The sequence below is a fragment of the Dipodomys ordii genome, unplaced genomic scaffold (assembly GCF_000151885.1).
Source record: "Dipodomys ordii isolate 6190 unplaced genomic scaffold, Dord_2.0 Scaffold122, whole genome shotgun sequence".
In the NCBI taxonomy this organism is placed as follows: Eukaryota; Metazoa; Chordata; class Mammalia; order Rodentia; family Heteromyidae; genus Dipodomys; species Dipodomys ordii.
In genome coordinates this window covers 8958910-8975504 of record NW_012267338.1, presented here as the reverse complement: position 1 = coordinate 8975504, position 16595 = coordinate 8958910, and the positions used below count along the sequence as shown (strand labels likewise).

The 16595-nt window shown below is 37.4% G+C and overlaps 1 protein-coding gene across 1 annotated transcript; it reads left to right on the top strand.

Moving 5' to 3' along the window:
• Window positions 1-1949: 1949 nt before the first annotated feature.
• LOC105995868 (alcohol dehydrogenase 4-like) lies at window positions 1950-15173 on the top strand. The gene is made up of 9 exons (XM_013029757.1): window positions 1950-2019; window positions 3275-3376; window positions 4673-4814; window positions 6658-6745; window positions 8444-8675; window positions 9715-9975; window positions 11784-11919; window positions 13026-13164; window positions 15066-15173. The coding sequence occupies exons 1-9, from the start codon at window positions 2002-2004 to the stop codon at window positions 15088-15090; spliced, it is 1143 nt and encodes a 380-aa protein (XP_012885211.1). The 5' UTR covers window positions 1950-2001; the 3' UTR covers window positions 15091-15173.
• The last annotated feature ends 1422 nt before the right edge of the window (window positions 15174-16595 follow it).

The window sequence follows — 16595 nt, the reverse complement described above, 5'->3', positions numbered from 1 at the left end:
GTGTGTGTGTGTGTGTGTGTGTGTACGTGTGCATTGGTGGTGGTGCTAAGGAGCAAATTTAGGGCCTTGCACTTGCTAGATAAACTAAATCCCCACCCCAACAAGGGAGTTTTTTATAAGACTAATTTTGGACTTGTTTGGTTGATTTTGTCTGATTTTTTTATGAGACAACAATTCTCAAAGAAAAAACTGTCTCAATATAATAATAAAGATGGAACTAAATGAACTAAGAACTTAAACCTAGGGTAGTAAGAAATTGGAAGCAAAGAAAGTTGGGACAGTCTTCAGACCTATCATCTTAGCCACTTAGGAAACAGAGATTAGAAATACAGCCTCCCTAGGCCAGCCTAGATTTCATGTATAGAGAGATAAATAATTAATATATGATTATAATTTAATATATAATATATTACTATATAAATTAATATACATATACATGTATACACTAAGAAACCTATGTACACACCTTCTCAAACAAAAGGCCAAGCATACTAGCATACACCTTTGATCCCATCTTTGATCCCATCTGTGAGACATGTTGTAAGTGAAGGGTCATAGTCTAAAGCCAACTCTAAGGACAAGTAATGTAAGAATTTATCTGAAACACAATTAAAGTCAAAAAAAAGGATTTGGGATATAATAAAGTATGTATGTAGCTAGCACAGGCCCTGAGTTCAAACTCCAGTGCTAAGGAGACAGAGGAGGAGAAGAGAAGAAGAAAGGAAGAGGAAGATGAAGGAAGAAATAGAAGGAGAGAGAGAGGGAAGAAAGGGAAGGAGGAAGGAAGAAGGGAAGGAGAGGGGGAAGGAAGGAAGAAAGGGAATGAGGAAGGAAGGGAGAAAAGGAGGGAAGGGGAGAGAGGGAAGAAGGAAGGAAGGAGTAATTTAGAAGCTAAGTCTGGAGGAGATAGTGAAATTCTATGAGACCATGAAAAGCAATGCCACACACTAAAAAAATTAAAAATATTGACAGTGAAAATAGTAAAATTGTTAAAAATGGAATACAGAACATTTACACACCTAAGATCAAGCTTTAAAACATGTACAGCAAAAAGTTGAGAAGAAATCAATAAATGCTCATAGGGACATCCACTTTGAAATCTCTTTGGCCTTAACTTTCAAAGTTGGAGCACAACATGCATGCTACTCATAAACTGATGTGTTGTATGGCTCCTTCCTAAAATTAAAATAATTGTTGGAAAAGAGTGAGAGCCAGCAACTCCATTCCTAATCACAATAGTTATCAAGCAATAGGAACAGCCATACAAGTGCGACTCCAGGAGACCTCAGCCCATAGCACCAGAGGTTGTAGCCGAGGGGGCACTAGGCTTTGGTCCCCAAGGTTCCAGAGGATAATCAGAGACTCCCAAGGAATAATGAGAAGAGCTTTTCAGCAATGACTCCACAGCACTCCCCAGGAAAAAAAAAAAAGCAGCTGAAAAGAAAATGGATGAATAAAATAGTCAGTTCATACACAGAATATTCAAGAATCATGAAAATGAAATGCAACAAAGGCAGCATCTCACTAACAAGTCAGAGGGAAGCACGGGAAAGAATACACACATTCATTTTCAATAGATTAAACTATTGTATAGGGAAATAGAAATATACAGTAAGACTATACCATCTTCAGGTAAATGGCTCTCAAGGACAGAGAAAAGAAGTTCTAGAGCAGTGGGGATGCCCGTAATAATTATTTGTATAACTCAGTCCAATATGTTTCATGCACTTTTCTTTATTACCTTAAGTTTTGTGATGAAAAAAATTCTTGGAGTTCTCCAGAGCAATAAGTTTACAGCTGAAACATGATAACACAAATCACGTGGGGAATGCTGAGCTAAGCTGTGAAGCAATAGAAAGGCAAGTGATTGAAGGAGGAAACAGCAGGACTAGTATTTATTCAGACTTTTCAGTGCAGGACACAGAGTATTCTGGGTAGAGGTGGACAGCTTCTCACGCCAGAAAGAAATTTCCAAGGCAAGCTTCCCTAAGGGAAAGAGAAATGAGCACCAAGGGAAAAGTAAGTACATAACCTGTATCTGTTCAGTTTGTGCATTTGAGGGATTACCCTCAGATCAGAGCAATTTACTGCTGATTAAAAGGAAATGAGTAGTCCCTATGCTAAGAATTTATTCTAAGGAATTAAGTATAGATTTGCCAAAGTGTTTACTAGAAGGATATTTTAACTTAAATATTATTTAAACAGCAAAATGTTATTTAAGCAACTATGCTATCACCATAAAATAGAATATGTACCTATAGTGTATAAATATAGATTAAAAATATTATCTGCAATATGATCCTATTCAGGGAGACACACAGAATAAAATGAAAAGATAAAATGAATTTAAAGTATCCATTTATACTTTTATTTTCCATCTATATTTTATTTTTATTTTGAAACTTTCTGTAATTAATGTGAATGTCATTTGTAATGAAAGTAATGATATTTAAAAATAGTGCAGAATTACATCTGAATGGTTGAAAAATAGATACTCAGTGGTTAAAAGATGAGATACTTGAAATTCAAAATAAAAATTGAGAGCAGAAAAGTTTTAATCTAGGAATCAGCAAACCCTCAGTATTTAATTTCTTTCATTGCCCTTTTTATAATTCTTACAATGAGATCATATTTTTTCTGTACTTATTCATTTATACTGTACTGATTAATTTGGTAATTATTTAAGCTTCACTTCTTAGACTTTTGATGAACTACCTAGAGTTTATGTTCAAAATGAGACTTCATTTGATTTTAGGCAAGACTTTCTTCTCTAAGAATTCTCAGGTTATGAGAACACCTGATCTGAAGACTAAACTCAAGTAGCATACCTGTAAAACACATCTGTGCTCTGACAAATATAACTGATCATTCACATTGGAATGAGATTGGTTAAGCCAACACATCATTTTTGGTCACTTACCAAAATCTTTAAGTCCTATAAATACATACTCTTTCTTAATGAAGGGGGGAAAAATCAAGTCATTATATCAGAATAAACTTTTAATATAACCATTTGTTAAAAATAATAATTTAATGTAATGACCATAACATCAAATTTGATTTAGATGCAACTGAAGATCCCTTGTCTTCAAAACAATATAATTATATACAACAATCTGCCAAAAACTTCTAAACTGTTCATCAACAAATTACAATAGACGCTTTCCCCTCATGATACTGTATTCCTTTGCCTCTCTCTTCCTCTCTGTGTCTCTCCTTTTCCCCCCACTTCCATTTCTTCTCTCTCTCACTCCTTCATTCCCCTCTCTTTCAGGTTATTAAATGCAAAGCAGCTGTTGTCTGGGAAGCAGGCAAGCCCTTCTCTATTGAAGAAGTTGAAGTAGCTCCCCCCAAGGCTCATGAAGTTCGAATTCAGGTGAGTGAGGACTTTCCCTGGTGGATATACCTATACCCAAAGTGCAGGCTTGATTTCTAACAGTTTATTCTGACCTGGTATGAGTGAGAGGCCTTGGAGTCTCCACCTGTAGTTATAGTATATAACTTGAGTTATATTTATAAGTCCAGATTAAAGTAGACATTATCTCATTTTTTATAATGGGCTTAAAATCTGACAATCAGCAAAGGAAATCACTTTGGCTTAGAACTGGGCTTTTGTTGTTCTTCATTTACCAACTATTAAAAAGTGTTATTAAAGGAACGTAGAAGCTGGACACCTGTGCTTCGCATCTATAACCCTACTCAAAGGCTAAGATCTGAGAATGGTGGTTTGAAGCCAGCCCAGGCAGAAATAGCCTCAAGACTCTTATCTTCAATTAACCACCAAATAAGCTGGACTGGAAGCTTGGCTCAAGTGGTAGATTACCAGCCATACACAAAAAAATGTGAGGAAGAGAATAGGTTCTCAGTTCAAGCCCCGTACCAACACACACACACACACACACACACACACATACACGAACGAAGAGAAAAAGCAGAGCAGTGAAGACAGGTAAGTTCTTCATTGTTGCTCAAGCCATTATAGGTTTGTATGTGAGAATGAATGGAACAACCTTTTTGTCAGATACTAAAGAACAATTACACAAAGATACTCTGATAATTCATTTAGGCAATATTTCCCATTTAACTATAAAAATGGTATTTCCTTAACATTATTTCATGTAGTTTCAACAGAATTTGAACACGCCATGGAACCTATTTTCTCTCTCTGCCTAGTAGATTTTATTCTGCTCTGACTACTTGCATTTTTCCTCTGCTGGAGACAATAACAGCCAATCCTACATCTTAAGTTTTTCAACAATGATAGTTAGAAAACTTGCCCAGAGGGGCTGGGAAGGTGGCCCAGTGGTAGAGTGCTTGCTTTGCATGCATGAGGCCCTGGGTTCGATTCCTCAGCACCACATAAGCAAAAAGCCGGAAGTGGTGCTGTGACTCAAGTGGTAGAGCACTAGTCTTGAGCTGAAGAGCTGAGTGAGGGACAGCGTCCAGGCCCCGAGTTCAGGCCCCACGACCAGACCCCCCCCCAAAAAAAAAGAAAAGAAAAGAAAACTTGCCCAGACTATTTTTATTTGCTCTTTGGGTTTTTTTCTAAATATAATTCTTAAGTTCCAGGGATGCTGTAAAGTTTCAAGATGACATTAGGCCTAAAATTATTGTAACATCTACCTCAACAGTAACTATAGAAATATGACTCAAGTCTGTAATTACTTTGTAGGTAATCGCCACTTCCATCTGCCACACTGATGCCTTTAATATCGATCCTAATTTCAAGAAAGGTGTGTTTCCAGTGATTGTTGGACATGAGTGTGCAGGAATTGTGGAAAGCATTGGGCCAGGAGTGACCAACTTCAAACCAGGTAATTTTACCTTCTGATTCAAACTCAGTGATGATTTCTGGTGGTGTCTTGGCTTTACATGCTATAACTGATCTCTGATAACATAAGAGGACCAATCATCTTTTCCCAAATCAAAAGTGAGACATAGAACCTATAGTTAGCATGAAGATGGGATATTTGAAATTGAAAGTGTCTTATTATACTAAGAAAATTTTCTGTAACACAAAATTTTATGATTAGTTAAAACTGAAGCAACCATAGTTCAGAAACTATATACTTCTGAAACAGAAAAATATTTCAACTACATTAACATTATATAAAGAATAGGAAGGAGGCTTAAGGTGAAAAGAGCCACTATGATATACATATCAATGTTGGTGTCATGTTCTTTTGAAGCCTGTAAGATACATATAATACCTAATAAAGCATGTCAATGGCTGAGATTATTTTCTTCACTTCACACTGCCATGTGACCTATGTACTACTCTTGTCACACAGGATAAACCCATGACTCTTCTTTGATGAGACTGTTCCAGACTTAGATATATGGCAATGGTATCAAATTTCCTATCTCTATCTGGCCTATGTGCCCTCTATACTAAGAAAGGATCTGCTTTTCTATTCATAGTGGTTGAAAATACAAGTAATAATAGTCATGCCACAAAGAATTACAGTGAAAACACAGGAGTCTGCAGGAGATAAGACCAACCAATCTGTCACTTGACTGCCCAGTGGGGTATTTAAAAGAAAAACCAATATGCCATCTGTAATCCTACCTACATAGAAAGCCATAAGAGAATCACAGTCTACGGCTGACCCTTGGGCAAAAATGTGAGACTCTATCTGAAAAAAAAATAACTAAGGCAAAATAAAGGCTGGGAGCATGGCTCAAGTGCTAGAACACCTGCTTAGCAAGCACAAGGCCTTTGGTTCAAATGCTAATACTACCAAAATAAACAAAAAGGCAACATATGCAATACTTAGAAGAACCCATAATCTTACATTTTAATGAAATAAAGCCTTTTAACTACAGTACTTTCTAGTGAATATATAAAAGTGATAGGAGTGACTTTGATCATAACTTGAATATCCTTTGTATAACTACTGAAAATAGTTTAAAAAGGAAAGAAAAGGGCTTGCCTAGCATGCATGAAGTCCTGGGTTCAATTCCTCAGCACCACATAAATAGAAAAATTGGTGCTGTGGGTCAAGTGGTAGTGTGCTAGCCTTGAGCAAAAAGAAGCTCAGGGACAGTGCTCTGGCCCTGAGTTTAAACCCTAGGACTAGCAAAAAGAAAGAAAGAAAAGAAAGAGAAGGAGAGAGAGAAAGAAAGAAAGAGAGAGAGAGAGAGAGAGAGAGAGAAAGGAAAGAAAGAGAGGGAGAGAGAGAGAAAGAAAGGAAAGAAAGAGAAAGAAAGAAAGAAAGAAAGAAAGAAAGAAAGAAAGAAAGAAAGAAAGAGAGAGAAAGAAAGAAAGAAAGAAAGGAAAGAAAGAGAGGGAGAGAAAGAAAAAAAGAAAGAGAAAGAGAGAGAGAGAAAGAAAGAAAGAAGGAAAGAAAATTGAAAAAAATTAAATGGTGTTCTCTTCTACACAGGTTTTGGTTTTTGGGGTTTTTGTTTTTGTTTTTGTTTGGAAGGGGATGGAGTTAGGGATAGAACTCAAGGCCATGCACATGATAGATAAACACTCTACCACTGGGCCCCATCTCTAGCCTTGCTGCTAGAAACTTACAATACCTAAGGATGTGGATCAGTGGTAGAGTACCAGACTAGCAAATGAAAGGCCTTGAGTTCAAAGCCCAGCACTGCCAAAGAGTCAGTAAATACTACCTTCAGGATCACCCAACATATGGTCTTTCTTTCTAGGTGATAAGGTAATTCCTTTCTTTGCACCTCAGTGTAAAAAATGCAAGTTCTGTCTGAGTCCACGTACAAACATTTGTGGAAAACTGTGGTAAGTTCTATATGCTGCTAATAGCAATGTAGATTACATAAATATTTTAACAATGGGTTAGCCATACCTAAATGGAGTTCAGAACAGGCAAACATTCTGTCCACTAATTCTACCTATAGTGTATCCCAGACACTGCTCCAAATATGCAGTCATATACTGTAATATTCATTGCAAAACTGTTTACAATAGCAAACAAAAGGAAGGTCTTATAATAGAATGGATTAACAAACTGCTGTATTGTGGCACAAGGGAAAACTACAATGAAAAGGTTTAAATTTGAAATATTCATATAAACATAGAACAATCTGATGTATATATAATATTTTTTCACACACATACTAATATTAGGGAAAAAGGAAGTAGCTGAAGAATATATAGTATATGATGTTATATAAAAATGCAATACATTGTTTATGTTTAAAAGTATATGCAGTAAAAGTAAATAGATATCACTGAGATGATAAATGGCAAATTCAGAACAGTATCTACTCTATAGGAATGAGAGTAGAATCATTTACTTCAGAATTTCATAGCTTAATGTCTCCTAAGAGCATGACTTGAGTCTAAATCTTAACCACCTTATTTTTATTTTACTGAAACCATAAAAAGACCTATTTGCTCTTAATGCTAGTTGAAGCTAGTTATCTCAGAAATTAAAAACTATAATACTCTTATGCCCTGCAGTTTGGCAGGCTATAAGCCATCTCCAGCAAAGTAAGGAGAGTATTTCAAAAGCAAAATACAAAGGAAAGGGCTGAGGTTGTAGTTCAAGTGGTAGGCTGCTGGCCTAACATGTGAGAGACCCTAAATTCAATCCTTACTACCAAACAAAACCACAACAAACACTATACAATGCTTGTACTACTTCTGTGCTTCAGTTTCCTCACCTATAACATGAGGATAGTAATAACATCTGATTTGCAGGGCTGTTATCATTGTTCAAAAAGCTAAAACCACACTCTTTTGCAAACCTTTAATGAAATAATAGATTTGGCAATGATGAGATGATCAGAATCTGTGTCCTTCCAGATGAAATTCATCACATTGCCTACCTCCTTCTCCCCAAAAGAAGATTTTAATTAGATCAAGTGTTTAGGTCCTAAGTGTTAGTTTAGGAGGAAACATGTTAACAGAAAAATATGTTAAACACAATTTCAGATACATCAGAAAAATTCCCTAGAAAGAACACTCAGACAAATGACTTGTTTTTAAAAAATTAAATTGAAAACCTAGGAGAAGAGAAGCTACCAAGAGACTTAGCAACCATATGTAATATGAAGAGCTAAAATAATCTTTTGGAGATATATACTGAAATAATTCAGTGTAGATGAAATAGTAATGTCTGGAATTCATATTAAAACATTCCATACATATTGTGGACAGCCTATGAGTTGATTGTTACTGAAGCCAGGAACAGACACACAGTCTTCATTATACTCTTCTATTTTTATAACTGAACTTTCCCCAATAAAAAAAATGTGAATTAATACATACCAATAATTCCACAAAAGTTTGTTGCTATGATCTTTAAATTTCATCCAAAAGACTATATATTACTACTTTAGTTTACCATTTCCTCCATGTGAATTCCATAAAATTGTCATGATAGATAATAACCAACATCTTTTTTTAAGTGAGCAGTATCCTATTTACTTTCTTCTTTGTATCTCTCGCCCCTCTCTCTTTTTAATTGTCTAGTGATTTTAAAACTCCTACTGCTGATCAAAAACTAATGGAAGACAAAACCAGCAGGTTTACCTGCAAAGGAAAGCCAGTTTACCATTTCCTGGGAGTCAGTTCATTCTCTCAGTACACTGTGGTGTCTGATGTCAACCTTGCCAAAATACATGATGATGCAAATTTAGAGCGTGCATGTCTGTTTGGATGTGGTTTTTCATCTGGCTATGGTGCTGCAATCAATACTGCCAAGGTAAATCATTAAAAGGTCCAAGGTATACAAACAGAGATTACTTGGAGGTAATGTTAAGAAGCCTGCATTAATTATCTTCAAATCTTGGCTATTTGTTTCTTACTTTGTGATAAATAATTTAAACTCTCTAGAAAAATACCCACTGGTAATACTTGTAAGAATAATTATAGCACCTGTGCAAAATAGCTGGCCTCCTAGCCGGTATAGGCTTAGCACCTGTTTCATGTTAGATGCTATACCAGCCTGCTAGATTATAAATCATCCTGATAAAGCCTGATCAAATATGTTTCATAGTATCTTATCTCAGGACAACGGACCCAAAAGGCAACAGAAACCATAGAAACCGTCAACATAACTATTCAGGCTCCTACTTCCTCCCTAATGCAGGGGATTTATGTTCAATCAATAATAATTTATCTTGGATTCCCATCCCTTTATGAGTACAAGTGACTGTATCTTCTGCCACTCCTGATGGTAGCAAGATATGGCTCTGGAATCCCACATTAGAAAAAAAATTTACCAGGATGTTTAAGCTAGATATGAGAGATATTGAGAAAGTTTCTCCTAAGCGAATGTCTCAAATGTTGCAGGGAAGACTTCCTCGACCTCTCAGATTCTTCATTGTCAGGCAAGGCATCTGGATTCCATTCCATCTTCTAAAGTAATCAGTTATCTGGAATCATAAGTGAATCAATCACGCCAGATCTAATTTTTAAAGGGCAAAAAATTACCTCCTTAAAATATGCGGACTTTGTTTTCTGACCACACTGAAAAGTAAAATAAGGGAAATATTTTTATTTGAAATGTTCTTTATGAACTGATCATCTTCATGGCCCTTAAATAATTCTCTAAACTTAGAAAGTAATGCACTGATTTTCATATTGGCAGATTTTTTTCATTGAATGTATCATATAGTTTTATAACAAGCAGTCTTAGGCTTGTATTTTGGAGTCTTCACCTCACCCTACCCTTTAAGAGAAACTAAAACTGTGGAGCCATCTGCTATAAAAGTTATACTCTATAATTTTTCTGCCTGCAGGTCACCCCTGGTTCTACGTGTGCTATCTTTGGCCTAGGAAGTGTAGGTCTTTCTGCTGTAATTGGCTGTAAAGTAGCAGGAGCTTCCAGAATCATCGTTACTGACATCAACAATGAGAAGTTTACTCGCGCCAAAGCCCTGGGAGCAACTGATTGTCTAAATCCTAGAGAGCTAGACAGACCCATCCAGGAAGTCATCATTGAAATGACCAATGGCGGGGTGGACTTTGCCATTGAGTGTATAGGAGGATATCAACACATGGTTTGTACATTTTTTTCCTTGTGTGTTTTCAATGTGTTCTTTAATCATCAAATGATAGATGAAGATGGGCTGCTTGTAGTTGGTATAATTATTCCTTCTTAATCTTTTCAAACAAAATAAGAACTGTCAGCCATAATTCATTTAACCATTCCCTCAGCCTTCCATGCCCACTGATATGTCCTGTATTCATCTTCTTTCTGTTACCAACAAGGAAGTATCTGAGACTGGGCACTTGTATAGAAAAGAGGTTTGTGTATGGTTATGTAGGCTAGAAGTCCAAACTGTACAAGGCTGTCTAAAGTCAGGATGGCTCTCAGGGCTGACAGCATCTGGGTGGGAATATGTATGAGGAAAAAGTCACATGGCAAGACAGGAAGCCAGACTGAGGATCTGGGCCAGTAACAATCACAAACTGGGCCATACCTCTTCATTTGAGATCCCTTTTAATTGCTCAATATAACATATTATTAGACTGAAAATAATTTTCAATTGTGTTTTCCACTTTCCTATTTCTTTTTTATTTACTTTTTTCTGATTTTCATAAGGTGGTACAAGAGGTTAAGATTTCATGGGTCCAGTGAGGTGCCCAGTACTTCTGTTCAGAGTCACCCTTCCATCATTCTTCCCCATCCCATCTGCTCTCTCTCACCAGGCTCATTTCACATTGCCTACTTTCTTTATCACATAGGAACAGTTAATAACTTGGCTGTATTTGTCCCCTGTCCCTTCTCCTTTGGGAAAAAAAAAGTCATTTTTGTTTTGTAGCTAGGTTGGCCTCAAGTCACTGTGTAGCCAAACTGGCCTTGAATTCACAATGTTCCTGGCATAATCCTCTAGTACTAGAATCACAGGCTTGTGCAACCACACTGGTCTGGTTTATTCATTTGTATCTGGCCAAGAAAATGCCCCTTTTGACTATTAAATAAAATAAGGTAAAATGTCAACTATAACACATAGACCATGAACAGAAGTTAATTGCTATAATGCCCAGCATTATTCTTCACCAAATATTCACCTAATATACATTTGCTCAAAGACACTAAACTGAGGGGAATTTTTTGTTTTGTTTGCTTTCTGACTTTTTATGAAATGATCAAATAACTGAAGAGAGTTGGAAGTATATATAGCTCAAGTGGTAGGGCAATTGCCTAGCAAGTGCAAGGACCTGAATACAAAACTCTAGTATAATACCCATACAGAAAGAAAATGAATTTATAAAAATGAATTATTTGTTCATGCATTCTTCTTGTTTCGTTAGTGGGAGTTACAAAAAGCAGTTGTGGTCAGGGACCAGAAGCTCAAGCCTGTGATCCTAGCTACTCAGGAGCCAAAGATCGGAGGATTGCAGTTCAAAGGCAGCCCAGGCAGGAAAGTCTGTGAGACGCTTATCTGCTCAAAAAAAGCCAGAAATGGTGCTGTGGGCCAAGTGGTAGAATGCTAGCCTTGAGCAAAAGAAGCTCAGGGACAGAGATGAGACCCAGACTTCAAGCCCCAAGCATGGCAAAAAAATAAAAATAAAAACTAGTTGTGATTTCATTCCTTTTCACTTATACCTTCATTCAGCCTGGTTCCTAAACACGCCTCTAAAGAAGAGATAAAGAATAAAATTCAACATCCCCAGGAGTGGACTTCGTAATGTGTCCAACCCTGAGTTTTATCTGACTGGTGCAATCCCTAGAAGAGAGAATGAAAACCCAGGAAGAACTGTGATGAGAACGATGTTCCCTAAAATATTATGTATTTCCACACTGGAGTTCATGCTCTGCTCTTCTACTGACTCTAGAAATCTTTTGTGTTTGACCCTTCAGAGAGCAGCTCTGGACTCCACATCAGTAGGTGGGGGAACCTGTACTTTGGTCGGAGTGAAGGCTGGTGACAAAGCACTGGACGTGTCTCCAGAGGAGCTAATAATGGGCCGTACTCTAAATGCAACATTCTTTGGAGGTTAGTATTTTTTTACCTTCATGGATTTTAATTTTCTTGGTAGCAGTATGAAATTGTTAGACTGGGCTGGGAAGGTGGCTCAGTGGTAGAGTGCTTGCCTTGCATTCATGAGGCACTGAGTTCAATTCCTCAGCACCACATAAGCAGCAAAAGCCAGAAGTGGTGCTGTGGCTCAAGTGGTAGAGCGCTAGCCTTGAGCTGAAGAGCTGAGGGACAGCGCCCAAGCCCAGAGTTCAGGCCCATGACTGACAAAAAAAAAAGAAAGAAAGAAATTGTTAGACTGAGGATTATTGAATCATCTGCTTAAAATTGAGAACCTAAAACATATCTGGAGAAAAACAAAGGAGGGGGCAACAATGCTCAACAAGAAATATACTCATTACCTTACTCCTGTAACTGTAATCCCTCTGTACAGCATCTTTACAATAAAATAAAAAATTTTAAAAGACTATATAAAAACTACTCATTATATGAAAGTAAATGGAATGTTCATAGAAAGATGATCACAAATGACATATTAAAATTCAAGTTGCATTCAAATGAACCAACATAGAGAAGCAGAAAGTAAACACTGACCTAATTGAGGTAATTCCCTATCCAGAGTAGAAAATAATCTTGTGTGTGTATATGTGTGTGAGTGTATGCAGGTATGTGCTTGTGCATGCATGCCAATATTGGGGCTTGAACTCAGGGCCTGGGCACTGTCCCTAAGCTTTGTTGCTCAAGATCAGTGCTCTATCACTTGAACCACAGCTCCACTTTCAGCTTTTCTTTGGTAGTTTAGCCCACAGAGTTTCCTGCTTGGCTGGGTTCAAACTGCGATCCTCAGATCTCAGTCTCCTGAGTAGCTCCTGAGTAGGATTACAGACATGAGCCACTGGCACCTGGTTTGAATATTTCTTATAAAGAAAAAACTAGAGATAAAAAATTAAAGCTATATAGAGAGTATAGAATATTAAAGGTGTACACAGAATTAAAGAGGAGAAGGTGTTTAATGTATTTGAAACTTGGGTTGCTTCAAACTGACCTAATATTAATTCATTTAACTCGCTTATTAAACTACTTCATGTGACATCTTTTTATTTGGTATTTTGGCCAAATTACAGGATGGAAGAGTGTAGATTCTGTACCAAAGTTGGTTAACGACTACATGAATAAGAAATTCAATCTGGATCTATTTGTGACCCACAACCTACCTTTTGACCAAGTCAATGAGGCATTCGACCTAATGAACCAAGGAAAAAGGTAAATCACTAGATAGATGATTGAGTAGTTTAGAAACCTTTGTGATGTCTTTTTTTAGTATCATGTAAGCCCTCACCATTTTCCTTTTCTGACTTTTCTTATTGTAATTTCTAAATGTGCTTCATCGACTAAACAATGGCCAGTTTGAGCTGGGAGGAGAGAGGGGTAGCTGTCAGTTCTGTAAGGCACCCTGTTACCTATAGTATGATGTGGAGCACTAGTACAAACTGGTGTGTGCTTGCCTTTCACCAGTGTTCACTAGGTGGCATTATCCCCTACAAGGAGAGGCTTCTCAATATAATGTTAGACCCCTCTGGTTCAGTGCACTCCTGAGTCTAGAATGCATATGTTCTGCAATTTGACATGGAGTGTCCACACCAGGCCCTACATGAACACGCCCTTTGACACCACAGGGATGTGAGCACACAGTGGCAGGTGTCAGACTGGTGAAGGATCCTTCGACTCTGTCATTATCTTGCTCTGACCCTTTCTGACCCACAATTTTAGCTATCAGGTGCTCTCTTGTCTTGGGTCCTAGGAACTGATTTATAGGCATGTTCCTACTGAACACTACCCTAGGAGTGGGATGTGGGTAAGATTAGGATCAATTATTTTACTTAAAATGTTCAAGCATAACCTTGATTGGTAGAAGTAAACAGTAAAAAAAAAAAATGAGGATTCAGGTTACTGATAGGAAATACAGGGCAAGGAGGAAAAGGAAACTTGAAGGCCTAGCAAGGACATAGGAGGAGCTTATGAGAAGGTAAAAATGACAGGAGTTCACAGAAGAGAATAAATGTTTTAGAAAAAGAAAACAGGTCTATGGTTTGAGTACCCAGGCTGTTTCACAGAGAAGAAATCTGAGAAAGCCACAACATAACAAAAAGTAGCTCTATCAAAAGAAAAGAAAAAATAAAGAATATCTTTAAACTATGCTATATAAACTTTATTAAGCTAACATAATAAGCCCTAAAATAATATGCACATCTCACTACAGCTCAGAATGTGTGTTCTTCAAGTTAGTAGTTGGGTCTGGGTTTGGAGCCTTATGCCTGAAGTTCATAGCTCCTCTACCATGACCCCTTAACCTACAGATCTCAGTCACAGACTGTACCACAGGGAATGCTAAGTGGGAGACAAATGGTAAATGTTCCATCACTTTATCAGTAAGTTGGCAGGTCTCCATTTCTGCAAGAAGGCTTCCCTCATAAGTAGCACTGAAGCAGAAGCCTATACTTCCTATTCCCTAGCTGGCCCCCAGATGAAACCACCTGATTGTCCACACAGATGGAAAAGTAGCATCAGGAAAGGAACTTAATGGTCCTCCCAGGTATATTCACCATTTGGGTACAGATGCTCTTTCCACAACTGCACAGAAGCAGGGAAGTAGATGGAGGGAGATGGGACACACATCTGTTTACCCTGGCTTGTGACGAGGAAAAGACTCAGTTTCTCCTACTACACAAAGATGTCACTTCCATGTAAGCATGGTACCCTGCTGATGTCAGGAAGTCTACAGTAATGTCTGAGATAAGGAATTCTCTGTCCTTGAGGCTTATCCCCTTCTAAATTCCCACACTTTGAAGTTATCAAGGATTGAAAACATCTGGGTTGTCAGAAAGTAGCATCCCAACACACCAAATTCCTCTCATGAGCATGTTTGCCTTGGCAAAGGGAAAGCCAAGAGCAGTGACTAGCCTCATTCCTCCTTGGTATGCCCTACTCATCAACAGCACCAGAAGGCAACAGGAACTCCACAGCTCAAATGAGATCCCAATTTCCTAAATGACTATGAAGAAAGATTAGACCAAACGCTGAACTGAAAGAGCAAATATTACTTGTGGGCTTTGGGTAAATTGTTCAGGTAAATTAATTTATTATTGCTTTATTTTTATTAACAGCATCCGAACAATTCTGACCTTTTGAAGACCCCAGGAACAATTTAGAAGATATGATTGTCTGATTAATATGATAAATCAAGGAAAGTATGACTTGTAAGAAATAGTCTCAGTTAATATCGCAGCATAAAATAGCATTTAATAATAGAAGAATCTCACCCAGGCCCAGAGTTCAAGCCCCGTGACTGACAAAAAAAAAATTGGGAGATATGAGTGATACAAGAAATTGATTTTTAAAAAAGATACAAAAAATAGTAGAAGAATCTGTAATCATAAATGTCTTCAGGGCTGGGAAGGTGGCTCAGTGGTAGAGCGCTTGCCTTGGATGCTTGAGGCCCTGGGTTCGATTCTTCAGCACCACATAAGCAAAAAAGAAAAAAGCCGGAAGTGGCACTGTGACTCAAGTGGTAGAGCGCTAACCTTGAGCTGAAGAGCTGAGGGATAGCGCCCAGGCCCAGAGTTCAGGCCCCACAACTGGACCCCCCCCCAAAAAAAACAAACAAAACAAAACATAAATGTCTTCAGACTTACCTGTGTTAACAATGATAGCAAAAGTGTTCAAGAATAGACTCACACGGTGTCTAGGAATTGTCTAAAACTAGTTTTGGGGAGAAAGAATGCAGGAATAAATAAACCTGGATTTTTATGTTTATAATTTTTAAGTTCACTAATGAATATATGGAGGTTTATTATACTAATCTCTTCACTTTTCTCTATGTTGAAATTTTTCTATAAAATAAAATCTTACTGGGCACTGTGCTCAAGTGGTAGAGTGAATGCCTTTAGCTGAAGAGCTCAGGGACAGTGCCCAGGTCCAGAGTTCAAGCTCCACAACTGACAAAAAGTAAAAAGAAAAAAAATCTTACTGGAAAGTATCACTATGTTTATCACTATATTGATCATATGCATATATAAAATACTGTTATATGATTTGTATTCCAATAAGCCAAAGGCACTCTTTGTAAATAAACTGCCAGATTTTTTCCTTTTTAATCTGTGTCATCTTCTCATGTCCCCACTACTATAACCAGAAGTAATGAGATGCCAGAACCTATATTAATAAAAATTTATTTAAAGAAAAATGAGTCTATACTCTGAAAGTTGTTTCCTAAAATATCTTCCATTTTATCTTTGATAATTATCATAACTGTAATGTGTAGTGCTTTGCAGATCACTCTTACTATATTCAACTAAAAGTAACAAAGAACAAAGCAAGTTGGTCTCCAGTGGCTCACATTTGTAATCATACCTACTAAGGAAGCTGAGATTTGAGGATAAGGGTTTGAAGCTAGCCCAGACAGGAAAGTCTATGCGACAATTAACCACTAAAAGCTAAAACTGGAACTGTGGCTTAAATGGTAGCATACTAGCCTGGGCAAAAGGCTCAGAGACAGCACACAGGTCCTAAGTTCAAGCCCCAAGACAAACACACACACAAACCAAAAAGAACAGTGCATTACCATAAAGTCATATAGAGGATGAAGACATTTATGATTTTATAAGATTCAACAGTAAGACTAATGTAGGAGGAGC